Source organism: Mesocricetus auratus, unplaced genomic scaffold (assembly GCF_017639785.1).
Source record: "Mesocricetus auratus isolate SY011 unplaced genomic scaffold, BCM_Maur_2.0 Super-Scaffold_100009, whole genome shotgun sequence".
Taxonomy (NCBI): domain Eukaryota; kingdom Metazoa; phylum Chordata; class Mammalia; order Rodentia; family Cricetidae; genus Mesocricetus; species Mesocricetus auratus.
The window spans coordinates 66,024,446-66,036,644 of record NW_024429193.1 but is presented as its reverse complement, the minus strand read 5'-3'; the positions used below and the strand labels follow the sequence as shown (position 1 = coordinate 66,036,644).

The 12,199-nt window shown below is 50.3% G+C and overlaps 1 protein-coding gene across 3 annotated transcripts; it reads left to right on the top strand.

Annotated features, from left to right (window-relative positions):
* The first annotated feature begins 416 nt into the window (after positions 1-416).
* On the top strand, positions 417-11,763 carry Pmvk (phosphomevalonate kinase). Of its 3 annotated transcripts, XM_040752387.1 has the most exons (5): positions 417-680; positions 3,230-3,293; positions 6,965-7,117; positions 10,101-10,230; positions 11,268-11,763. In XM_040752387.1, exons 1-5 carry the CDS (start codon positions 586-588, stop codon positions 11,402-11,404), a joined length of 579 nt encoding a protein of 192 aa, XP_040608321.1. In that variant the 5' UTR covers positions 417-585; the 3' UTR covers positions 11,405-11,763. The 3 variants fall into 3 exon arrangements, with proteins under 3 accessions (XP_040608321.1, XP_040608322.1, XP_040608323.1); XM_040752388.1 differs by lacking the exon at positions 3,230-3,293 and having other exon boundaries at positions 420-680; XM_040752389.1 differs by lacking the exons at positions 417-680; positions 3,230-3,293 and adding an exon at positions 700-719.
* The last annotated feature ends 436 nt before the right edge of the window (positions 11,764-12,199 follow it).

Below are 12,199 nucleotides of genomic sequence, written 5' to 3'. Positions count from 1 at the left end.
GCCTCTGCGGTTACAAGACCTGTTCAACAATGAAATAGCCAGAGTTCTACTAAACCCCTCCCTCGCCATGACGTCACGACACACCCTATCATGTCATTGTCTGGTTACTTTGGAAAAAGCTATTTTTAGTGTGGGCAAACATATGCTTGCTTTAGAGCATGCATATATAACGCATACATAAGGCATATTTGAAGATGCCTTCAACATTACTACTTTTCTTTTCCTATATATTTTGCAGGGTTGTGTGGAGGGGAACGTGAGGCGGGTCTTCCCACGCAGCGTCTAGCTCGGCTCAGGCTGTCAGCCGAGAAGGCGGGGTCGTGACGCCATTTCTGGGCGGGACTGGACTGTTCTAAGTGCGTGCCGGCGTGGGGGGACTCCTTAGAGACGAAGATGTAAGGCTCTTTCCCTTCCGGTTTCTCTCGCCCTTTCCCTGCGCGCTGGTTTCGACTTGGGCTGTGTGGTGTGGCGAAGGGGCGGGGTCCCTCCTCCCTTCTGTTCCTGCTGGAAGCGTCCGCTTCGAGCTTGGCTGGAATTGAGGAGTCCGAGGTGTCAGCCCCGGGCTTGGCGAAGCGTGGTGGCTCCATGGCCCCACTCGGAGGCTCCCCGCGGCTGGTGCTGCTGTTTAGCGGGAAGAGGAAATCCGGGAAGGACTTCGTGACCGAGACGCTGCAGAGCAGGTGTCCGTGGGAGCGGGGAAGCAGGCGCTACCGCAAGTGGTGGGCATGATGGAGGGAGCTGGCGGAGGGCAGGAGGGGCAGAGCGGGATGACTCGGGGCAGAAGGTCCCCGCCAGGAAAACAGCAGCCTGCACACGACCTCCGCAGAGAAGCAGGGGACTGCCCCTGCAGAACTCTGGAGCTGTAGGTCTCTCGTCAAAAAACATGAATTAGAATTACCACCCAGGCATCTTCAATGTGTCGTGCCTGTTTCACGACCGTGTTAGGTAACTGGTACAGATAAGGAGACTAAAGTGACACTGAGGGTTTTTTCAAGACCCAGGACCTGAGTAAGTCTGTTCCTAAGAGAGTCTGCCCAGAACACCCTGTAATAGCACGGATTTATTGATTGTTCTATGCTAGGCACTGTGCATCTATATAATTTTATTTAACCCACATAGCTTCTTTGTCAAGTAATGTTATTAGCAATTCCACATGACAGATGCAGAAGCAAGGGCCCTTAAGTGTGTGTGTGTGTGTGTGTGTGTGTGTGTGTGTGTGTGTGTGTGTGTGTGTGTAGTCCAGCTGCAGGGAAGGCTGACGCAGGAGGATCACTTGAACCTAGGAGTTCAAGCCAGAGTGGTGAGATTTTGACTATTAAAAAAAAAAAAAACCAAACATGTTAAGAGCTGGGTAGTGGTGGTGCATGCCTTTAATCCCAGCACTTGTGAGGCAGAGACAGGTGAATTTCTGAGTTTCAGGACAGCCAGGACTACACAGAGAAACAGTCTCAACAAACAAACACACAAACAAACAAACCAAAAATCAAACAAAAATGTTAAAATTTACCAGGGTCATAAAGTAGCAAATTCAGGGTTCAAATTCAGTTTTGTCTGCCCTCAAATAATACCTTCCACTCACTCTGTCCTTCCTTTCTAGTTACTTGTTTTTTATTTATTTTTATTTTATTTTATTTTTTTGGTTTTTGGAGACAGGATTTCTCTGTATTGTTTTGGAGGCTGTCCTGGAACTTGCTCTGTAGACCAGGCTGGCCTCGAACTCACAGAGATCCGCCTGCCTCTGCCTCCCGAGTGCTGGGATTAAAGGCGTGCGCCACCAGCCGTTTTTAAAGATGGGTTTATTTTATGGGTATATGTTTGTGCTTGAGTGTGTGTCTGCATGGTGTGTGCAGGTGCGCTTGGAGGCCAAAAGAGGGCGTCTGATCCTCAGAACTGGCAGACAGTTGTGAGCCTTCATGTGTGTGCCCAGTGCACATCCAACTTTTTATAAACGTGGATTCTGGGGATTGAACCAAGGTCATCAGGCTTATGAGGCTGTTTCCCAAGCCCTGTAGTTTTCTTAAGTGGAAAGATATTCATCATTTTTTTTTCTGGGGCTTGGGCTAGGAGAGCACAGAAAAGAGAGAAAGAAAAGTGCCAAGACCAGTGTGGTGGTGGCACCAAGTTTTAGGAACCCAGTTGTTCTAAGAGGTTCAGGGGAGCCCTGGCCAGAGGCCATTACCCAGTTGTTTATCCCTAAACAATCACCATCAACTTCTAAGTCTCATCAGTCCTTAACCCCAGACATAGTCAGATAGCAAGTCAGAAAAGCCTGGGCACTGGTTTTAGACTTGGGAATTCATGTCCCCGCTCAGCATTTGGTATGTGACCTGCTACAGACTTCTTAACTGGTCTGTGCCAGTTTTCCTAATGCTAAATGGGCATTATATAGGATGCTTAGAGGGATTAAATGAATATATGCGAATTAGAATGATTCTTAGCCAGGACCAAAATGTTGGCTATTTTTATTTACCATTTTCCTTACCAACAATTGTTACTTTTAGCTAACTTTCTTCACTCAACCCCGGTTTCTTCATCTGGCACATGAAAAGCGGACTAGTGAGGTGGTTTAGCAGGTAGAGGCACTTACTGCCAAGCCTGATTTGGAACTCACATGATGGAAGTAGGGAACCGACTTTTGAAAGTTGTTCTTTGACCTACACACACACACACACACACACACACACACACACACACACACTAAAAAGGGGGAGGAGGGGAAGCACTGTTTCATCATAGAGGTGCTTATGTACACCTGTTACATCTCAATGCCCGTGGAAATTGTGACTCTTACGTTGGTATTACTTGCGTCCAAGCATAGCACCCAGTACACGGTTGATAAGTACCCTGAGTAACTGAAAGGGCAGATTATTAAAGTTATGGTGACCAGGTCAATTTATGCCAAGGTTTCTGTGGCTCTGAGAGAGAGAATGAGTTTAGGGTCCCAGCAGTAGCCTGATCCAGACAGAATATCACCAGGCCTGGAGTTTCCCATGGTACTTATTTTAGGTTCTACTTGTTTGTTTCAGGGCTCCTTTCCATTCCTGTATGGGTGATAGGGCAGGCGATGTTATCTTCATTATTTTTATTTTCTAGATGAGCAAAGAGGATCAGGAAAGGGAGACCTACCGGACAGGTTCCTATAGTAAAAACGAGCAACAGAGGCACTGGACTCCTCTTCTAGACTCTTGGCAGCTTAGGGCTAACTGGGTTCTGATTCCCTGTCCCGTAGACTTGGAGGTAACATCTGTGCTGTCCTGCGGCTCTCTGGTCCACTCAAGGAGCAGTATGCTCGGGTAGGTGGTGGCTTGTGGCATCTGGAGGGCTGGGAGGAACCTGCTTTTGGTTTTTGGAGCTGTGACTGCTGCTTGGGTCCCAGTGACCCAAGACTCTAGGTACGAGGCCCTGTCTTTAGAAGGAACAAACAAAAAAAGAAAAAAGAAGGGGTCCAGGGAAGGCTTGCGTTGGCAGCGCTGAGCTACGTAACATAGCATCTGTAGTCAGGCGAGTCATCCGTTGTGAGACTGGTCTGCCATGCTAATAAGGGTCTGAGTTGTCTTACTCAAAACTATGACACGCCACCATTCTCTCCCACCCAGCCGACCTGATGCAACCCTGGAATTCTCAGGGGTTGGGGAGATAGTGCAGTTGGTAAAAATGCTTGCTGTGATGAGTCCCTAGAACCTACATAAAAAGCTAGGAGTGGCCATGCACACTTGTAATCCCAACACAGGAAAGACAGACAGGCAGATCTCTGGGGCTTTCTGGCCAACCAGCTGACCTTATTGGTCAGCTCCAGGTCCCAGTGAGAAACCTTATCTCAAAAACAAAGTCAAAACCCCAAGGTGCATGGAGCAGCACCTGAGGTTGATGCCTCATGCTCATAACTCCTCCCCCAACGAAATGTAGTCATTGAGTCGTCAAGATGGATGCCGAGATGCAGAGCAGTGTGTCGCTGGCCTAGTCAGTTTTGTTTTGGCGGAACACAGTATCTGAGGCTGGGTACTTCCTACAGAAAAAGGATTTATAACTCAAATTCTGAAGGTCCACGAACATGGTGTTGGCATCCACTTAGCTTCTGGAAAGAGCTTTATGGTGGAAGGACAGTGGACAAAAGAAAGATCACGTGGTAAGAGGGGCTGAGGGGAGAGGCCCTAATCCTTCTATAGTAACCTGCTTTTGGGGTGACCAATCCAGTCCCACAAGAGTGGGAACTCATTAATCCTCCCTGAGAGCCACAATACCTCAGGGACACCCTATTTCAATACCACCATACTGGAGACAAGGCTGAGCAGGAGATTTGGTTGGGGACAAACCATACTAATGACTTTGAATTAAAGTCATACGTGATGGTGCCTGCATTTAAGCTCAGTGCTCGGAAGGCAGAGGCAGCTGGATCTCTGTGAATCTGAGGCCAGCCAGGGTTACGGAGTGAGACCCTGTCTGGAAAACCCAATCATTATAAGTGCACGTGCTCACTCCAGGTACGTATGAGGTGCTTACCCCTTTGGCACTGTTCCAGCTACTAGGGATACAGACCTGTGCTGCTGGAAAAGACACTGTGGGCACTGTAGTGTTGGCTGCTGAGGCGAGGGGAGAGGAGGGGAAAAGATTTTTATGGTAATGAACACATCTCTTGGATTTGGGCTGTTGTTATTTTATTATTGTTATTATTATTATTTCTCTGGCTCTCCTGGAACTCTCTGGTAGACCAGGCTGGTCTCAAACTCACAGAAACCCACTTGCCTCTGCCTCCTAAGTGCTGGGTTTAAAGGTGTACACCACCAAGTCTGGCCTCTTTTGAATTTTAAACCATAAGATTATTGACTATTAAAATAGGATTAGAAAACTATGACTAGGAACTCCCAGCATCTTAGGCTTCAGGGAAAGAACACAGAGGCAAGGTCAGGTTTTCACACACTGAACACCTTTGGTTACCAGTGTTGCTGCTGATCCCAGTGCACCTGGAAGGACCCATGCCTCCCCTCGTTCAGGTGGCCTTAGTCTACTCTCTGGACCTGCAGCTCTGGCTCCTCAGATTTCTTCTTCTTCTCCTCATCCTCCTCCTCTTTTTTTTTTTTTTTTTTTTTTTTGAGACAGAGTATCTCTGTGTAGCTTTGGCTGTCCTGGAACTCACTCTGTAGATCATGCTGGCCTCAAACTCACAGAGACCCACCTGCCTCTGCCTCCCGAGTGCTGGGATTAAAGTTGCCCAGCGGCTCCTCGGATTTCTACCAGCTTGGCTGACCTGTCTTAGGGTAGCAGCCCAAGGGACCACGGGATAAGGAGACCCAGAAGCCCCACATTTTCTTAGGGAGACTTCTTCCCGAGTGAAGCTGGATGGAGGAGTTCCTCAAGCCCATGATGGGGAAGAAGGCAGAGGGAGGATGCAGCCCTCCTTAGTGGGGCCTGAGGTGCAGTTTCAAATCCGTAGTCTGCTTCTGAAGTTCCCAGGCGAGGCTCTGCTCCAGGCCTGTTGACAGTGTGGGCTGGAGCAAAGGGAGCTTATTTTCTTTTAGTGCTAGAGATAGAGCCTTTGACCCCAGAGACAATAGGCAACTACTGTAATCTACCACTGACTCACATCCCCAGACTCTGGAGTTGGCATTTTTAAAACCACCATAGAGATCCAGATGGCCTGTTGGCCCTTGGTGTTTGACAGTTCAGCACCATTCCAGTGGTGTCCCCCCACCTCAGCAACTTGAACCCCAAAGGGAATCTCTTAACACACTGATTACTTGGGTTGCTGGGAAACACCATTGTCAAGGAGAGCCAGGATGCTCCTGGAGGCTAAACAGCTCACAAGTAGGGCTGCTCACCTCTCTCTGAACAGGGTCTGCAGCTGAGGGCCAGGACACAGAGCCCAGGGAAGGAGGTTTCTCCTCATCGAGTTGTAGGGAACAAAAACATGAACTGGGTGAAGTTTTTAAATTAAAATTTATTTTATGTGTATGAGTATTTTTCCTGATGTGTGTCTGTGTACCACTTGGTGCCTGGTGCCCTCAAAGGCCAGCAGAGGCCATTGAATTACCTGGAATTGGAGTTACAGATGTTTGGAGTTACCACATGAGAGCCAGAAATTGAACCCAGGTCTTCTGCAAGAGCAGTTAGTGCTCTTAACGACAGAACCGTCCCTCCAGCCTCTAGGTGATTTTATTTTTTTTCTTTCTTCTTTTTCTTTCCTAGACAGGGTTTCTTTGTGTAGTCCTGTCTGTCCTGGACCAGGCTGGCCTTGAACTCGGAGACCTGTCTGCCTCTGCCTCCTGAGTAATGGACTTAAAGGTGTGTGCCAACATCTGAGAAATGGCTAAGGAAAAAAAGTGTATGCCACCACCACCTGGCTATGGGTGATACTTTTGAGACTCTCTTCCTGTTCTGGAGCCATCTGGATGGACCATTTGCTTGTCATTGTCTAGAAGCACTTCCCTGGGGGTCAGAGTGGTCCCTCCTGCCTGTGGGGTCCTCTGGGTATACAAGGCACTAGGAATGCCCAGAGCCAAATGGAGTGATGCTGTTTCAGCCAAGTGCCAGGACCTTGGGGATGGAGAAGGATGAGAGGAAGAGGGAGGTATATCTCTGGGGTTTTCCATGGAGGCAAATGATGCCAGAAGGATACAGGACTTCTGACTGGAATGCAGTTTTGCTTTAGTTTTTCAGATTTCCACTTTGGTTGAAGGCTAAGGTTGAGCCCAGGGGAGACAAACTAATTTCAAGATTAGTTGAAGGCAGAAACAGTTGGGAAGATGAAACCCTCAGAAGAGAAAAACTACATTTCAAGCCACTTCTGAAATTACCCTAAGGCCTCCCAGCATTGAGTGTCTCAGGTCTAGCCTTCGCAGAACTTTCTTCCTTGCAGCCTTTGCCATGCTCCAAATGCCCAGTGCCTGCGAAGGGAGGTGGTGCCAGGCAGGGCCGGGTCTTCCCATTTTAGGAGGACTGTGCCATAGATACACTGTGCTTTCGGCAGGAGCATGGCTTGGACTTCCAGAGACTCCTGGATGCCAGCACCTACAAGGAGGCCTATCGGAGGGACATGATCTGCTGGGGGGAGGAGAAACGCCAGGCCGACCCAGGCTTCTTCTGCCGGAAGATTGTGGAAGGCGTGTCCCAGCCTATCTGGGTAAGGGCTCAGCCATGGCTTGACAAAAACCTGTCTTCCCAGCCCTCTCCTGTGGGCATTTCTCCACTTCACTGCCACCCTGGGTCCAAGTCTCTAACATCTCAGTAGTCCTCTTGCTGATGTCTCTTGCCTCTGTGAGCCATTTCTGTTCAGAAGCCAGAGTGACTTTTTTAAAAGTAAGTCATATTTTACTGTGTAACGTGAAGTCTTCCTGCCAGCTGCCTGCATCCCAAGCTATCTCAGCCCCCAAATAACACACGAAACACTGTATTAATTATAAAGCTGTTGGCCATTTGCTTGGTTTCTTTCTTTTCTTTTTTTTCTTTTTTCTTTTTTATTTTTTTTGGTTTTTCGAGACAGGGTTTCTCTGTGGCTTTGGAGGCTGTCCTGGAACTCACTTTGTAGACCAGGCTGGCCTCGAACTCACAGAGATCCACCTGCCTCTGCCTCCTGAGTGCTGGGATTAAAGGCATGCGCCACCAACGCCTGGCTAATTTGCTTGGTTTCTTATCGGCTAGCTCTGACTTAATTATTAACCCATAACTGCTAATCTGAGTATTTTCAGTGGTCCTCTTTTACCGGAGAAAGGGTTCAAACCTCTTCTCTCATGTCCTACATCGTGACCAGCTGTGCCTCTGTTTCCCAGAATCCTCCTCGACTCCTAGTCCCACCTATCTTGCTTCCCTATTGGCTAACAGTGATTTATTTAATAAACCAATAACACACGTATACACAGAAGGACTCCCCGATCGTTGCTGGCATATCTAGAGTGCACTGGTGTCTCCCCACCACTCTCATGAGCAAAGTCCATGCTTTGATGTAACTTTTGGGACCTCGATGCAGCTCCTACATCCTTTCCTCTCCTGACAGCTGGGGTCACCAGCCTCTCCTACATCCTTTCCTCTCCTGACAGCTGGGGTCACCAGCCTCTCCTACATCCTTTCCTCTCCTGACAGCTGGGGTCACCAGCCTCTCTTACAGCAATCATGCAGTCATGCTTTCCTTCCTCTTTTTCTTCTTCTCATCCTTTTCTTTTCTTTTTAGACAAGGTCTCACTCTGTAGTCCTGGCTGGCCTGGAGCTTATTTTGTAGGCTAGGCTGGCCACAGACTCACAGAGCTCCACCTGCCTCTGCCTTCCAGGTGCTGGGATTAAATGTATGTATCACCATACTTGTCGGCTCGCACCTTTTTGGGTCTTTTCCCTGCCTGGATGCCCTTTCCTATCCCTTTTACCTGGTTTACTCCAACAATTTTCATGTCGCCTCCGTGGGGAAGGCTTCCTGGATAGCCATCACCCCCCTCACACGCACCGTCTCCTAAGACAATGTCTCATGTAGCCCAGGCTGGCCCTGAATCTCCCATGTAGCAAAATGACCTTGAGCCCTTGGTCCTCCTGCTTTTACCTCCCCAGGTCTTAACTAGCCCACAGCCCCCTCTGCTGGGCCCCCCTTATTCATTCTTGTGCTAACTGCTGAGCGCTTCCTTGTGCCGGCACCTCTCCGGGTCCAGAGGATGTGTTGGTACAAAATGCAGTGAAGACTCTACCTTCAAGGAATCTAATGTTCTGGCTAGGAGGAGGAGGCAGGTACCCAGTAAGCAAAGATGATGCCAGGTGGAACAGAGCGGGACAGGTGGAGGTGTGGCAGGCTGGGGAAGCACTTGGGATTAAAGGCCTCGGAAAAGGCCTCATTCAGCAGGTGAGGTTGACCTGGAGGAAACGAAGGAGTGGGCTGCATGGGTAGTTGGGAAAGTAGCCTTCTGGAAAGAGGGGCCTGTTCCTGAATGCTTGAGAAGCAGCCATTGTGGTGGCTGTGGGAGGTTAAGGGAATGCCATGTAAGGCTTTGGAAGTCACCGGAGTTCTGAGAAGAGGACAGACACCGCTTAGGAATTAAAAGGCAGCTAGGGCTGTAGACCAATGGTTGAACAGGTTTTAGAATCTGGAGATAATTCTTGGCCCAGTGTATAAAGTCTTGAAGTTCTGACCCCCCAGAACCCACATAAAAAAGCCAGTTAGAGACTGGTGCAATATCTTAATGGGTAAAGGCATTTGTTGCCAATCCTGAAGACCTGAGCTTGATCCCCAGGACCCACATGGTGAAGGGGAAAACTAACTCCTTTGAATTATCTTCTCTCTCTCTGTCTCTCTCTGTCTCTCTCTGTCTCTGTCTCTCTCTGTCTCTCTCTCTCTCTCTCTCTCTCTCTCTCTCTCTGTCTCTCTCACACACATACACACACATCTGGGATTATAGATATGGTATGCTTGTCTGTAATCCCAGCACTCAGCAAGCAAGGGCAGGGGAATTGGAAGTTAGTGAAGGCTAGCCTTAACTGCATCGCAAGTTTGAGGCCAGCCAGGGCTACAGAGTGAGACCTTTTCTCAAAACTGAAGGGTTTAACAGGCTTGCTCTGGCTGCTGGAGGGAGGTAAGAGCTGAAGCAGAGAGACCTGGCCCTAGGTGACAGCCAGCGACTGGCTGGAGCTCAGAGCTGTGAGAGACTTGGGAAGGGGTTTTAAGGATAGAGCCAGCAGGAGTTGAGTGGGTGATGAGTTGGTTATAGGGTAGAAGGACCAGGAGTTTGTTCTGAGCAGCTGGATGCGCCAATTTTTGAGACAGAAAGGGTCGAGATTGGCGAGAGGAGCTCAGGAACTACGTTTTGGCCATTTTGGGCTGACATCAGTTCCTACTGTGGCCCTGGTTATTGGAGAAGCTGCTGCATATCTTGGGTCTCTCCTGGTGTATGGTGTGTCCCAGCACCGAGAGAGCAGCGCAAGGTGTGTTTTGTTCATGACTCCATCCTCAGTGCTTGGCACAGTGCACAGTAAGTGCTCACAGTACCCCTTACCCAGTGCCACGGCTGAGTGGCCACACTCAGAGGAGTTTGTTTAGAGAGCTGGCTCCAAAAGCACCTGCCCCTCCCCCGACTTCCCTTCCCCACAGCACTTTGTCCTGATGGTCACCTGTTTGTGTCTCTTCTCTGCAGCTGGTGAGTGACACACGGAGGGTGTCTGACATCCAGTGGTTTCAGGAGGCCTATGGGGCTGTGACACAGACAGTCCGGGTCGTAGCCTCGGAGCAGAGCCGACAGCAGCGGGGCTGGGTGTTCACACCAGGTAGGCTGCAGACAACGCCCCCAAGACTCGGTGCCCAGCCCAGCCACCCCTGTGCTCTAGTCTCCTGCTTGTTCCCCAGCAGGCCTAGAGCGAGTGAGAGGTTGTAAAGGGGAATCTAAGGCCCGAAGGATGGCTTGGTAGTAGGTCAAGTTCCTAGGTTATCTTTTGTGTCTGTCTTGTCAGGGCCAGTGAGCTTCTCTGGCCAGGCCCCACTCCTGTGGCCCTTAGACTTTGCTGTCCAGCCTGGTGGGGGTTGACAGTGGCTGTGAGCAAGCCGAACAAACACTGTTTGATTGACAGATCGGGGACAGACAGGAAGTTTACCAGGGCCTCAGTGGTGCCAGCTTAGGACCTGCTTTGCAGGCAGTTGTGAGGGGCAGCTCAGGCCTCTGTCCTGCCCCAGGGCACCGTTCCTTGGGTACACTCAAACTATTTGTTTTTTTGGTTTTTTGTTTGTTTGTTTGTTTTTGCTTGCTTGCTTTTCGAGACAGGGTTCTCTGTGGCTTTGGAGGCTGTCCTAGAACTCGCTCTGTAGACCAGGCTGGTTTCGAACTCACAGAGATCCGCCTGCCTCTGCCTCCCGAGTGCTGGGATTAAAGGCGTGCGTCACCACCACCCGACTGTGTTTGATGCTTTATACACTTCCCCTTACGTGCTCATTGCTTTATAACCGCCACAAGGATGCTGCTATTCCTGTACTCAGGGCCAGTGAGGGCCCAGAAAGGTCAAGCCTCTTTCTCAAGGCTATGAGATTGGGAGGAAGCAGCCTCACTGTCACCCTGCTCCCATCCCTGAGAACACAGCAGCCCCAGCCCCGCACCTGCCAGCCTGGCCCAGCAGTGGAAAGCGCATTCAGGCCATTCAGTCTGCTCTCTGTAGGCAGCAGCAAGGGCAGAAGGATTTCTCCAGGGACTGCCTGGGAGCCCAGCTGGTGGCAGGAGGCCACACCCGTGCCACAGAGGTTCTCAGAGGGGGGCACAGGGTGGATGCCTGGCCTGGGGAGCCCTGGGGACTGACTCCTCTCCTCTTTCTCCCAGGGGTGGATGATGCCGAGTCAGAGTGTGGCCTGGACAACTTTGGGAACTTTGACTGGGTCATTGAGAACCATGGAGACATGCAGAGCTTGGAAGATCAGTTGGAGAACCTGCTGGAATTTATCCGTGCCACCCTTTAGTGACCAGGCTTTAGGGCTGGGCAGAGACTGCTTCACTGGGGCGGACACTGGTTCTGTGAGATGTGGGTTCCCAGTCTTGGCTGAGGTCAGAGCAGGCAGACTGGCTCTGGATTTCCAGAGGCATGGGGAGGATGTCCGACGGCAGTGAGCACATTCGCAAACCTCTGGTGTGCTTGTCTTCCCTGACGAGGATGCCCGCCTCTTTAGGACACTTACAGGACAAAGGAAGGTGTGTTAGTTTTGTTCGAGGCAGGAATGTTACCACGCCCATGGGTGGCCAGGTCTGCTGGGCTGTGATGGTTTCACTTCCCTGTGCGTGTGCCTGGCCCTGTAATCCTAATAAACCTCGTTGGAACACAGCTCAAATCTAGAGACCCCTTATTTCCCTGATATCTTAGAGAAGCTGGGGTGTTAGGGTAGGTGTGGAAACCTGCTCTGCCTCGCCTAAAGTCTGGGGCAGCTCTTTCTCTGTCTCTCTCTCCCTTCTCTCTCTTCTCTTCTCTTCCCCCTCCCTCTCCCTCTCTCTCTCCTTCTCTCCCTCTCTTCCTCTCTCCCTCTCTCCCTCTTTCCCTCTCTCCCTCTCTCCCTCTCTCCCTCTCCAGGTTTCTCTATGTGACAGTCCTGGCTGTGCTGGAACTCACTTTGTAGACCAGACTGGCCTCAGACCCAGAGATCCACCTGCCTCTGCCTCCCGAGTGCTGGGATTAAAGGTGTGCATCACCACCATCGCCCGGCGTGGGGCAGGTGGGATTGTGTCACAGGTGGGATTGGGGATCTGTGGTTCTTGTCCTGGGA

What these genes read in the sequence shown, in the direction of transcription:
- Pmvk (XM_040752387.1), top strand. Translation starts at nt 586, where the DNA reads ATGGCCCCACTCGGAGGCTCCCCGCGGCTGGTGCTGCTGTTTAGCGGG. An exon ending in ACCGAGACGCTGCAGAGCAG is followed by an intron (nt 681 to 3,229) that starts GTGTCCGTGGGA and finishes CCTGTCCCGTAG; the next exon opens with ACTTGGAGGTAACATCTGTG. An exon ending in TCAAGGAGCAGTATGCTCGG is followed by an intron (nt 3,294 to 6,964) that starts GTAGGTGGTGGC and finishes TGCTTTCGGCAG; the next exon opens with GAGCATGGCTTGGACTTCCA.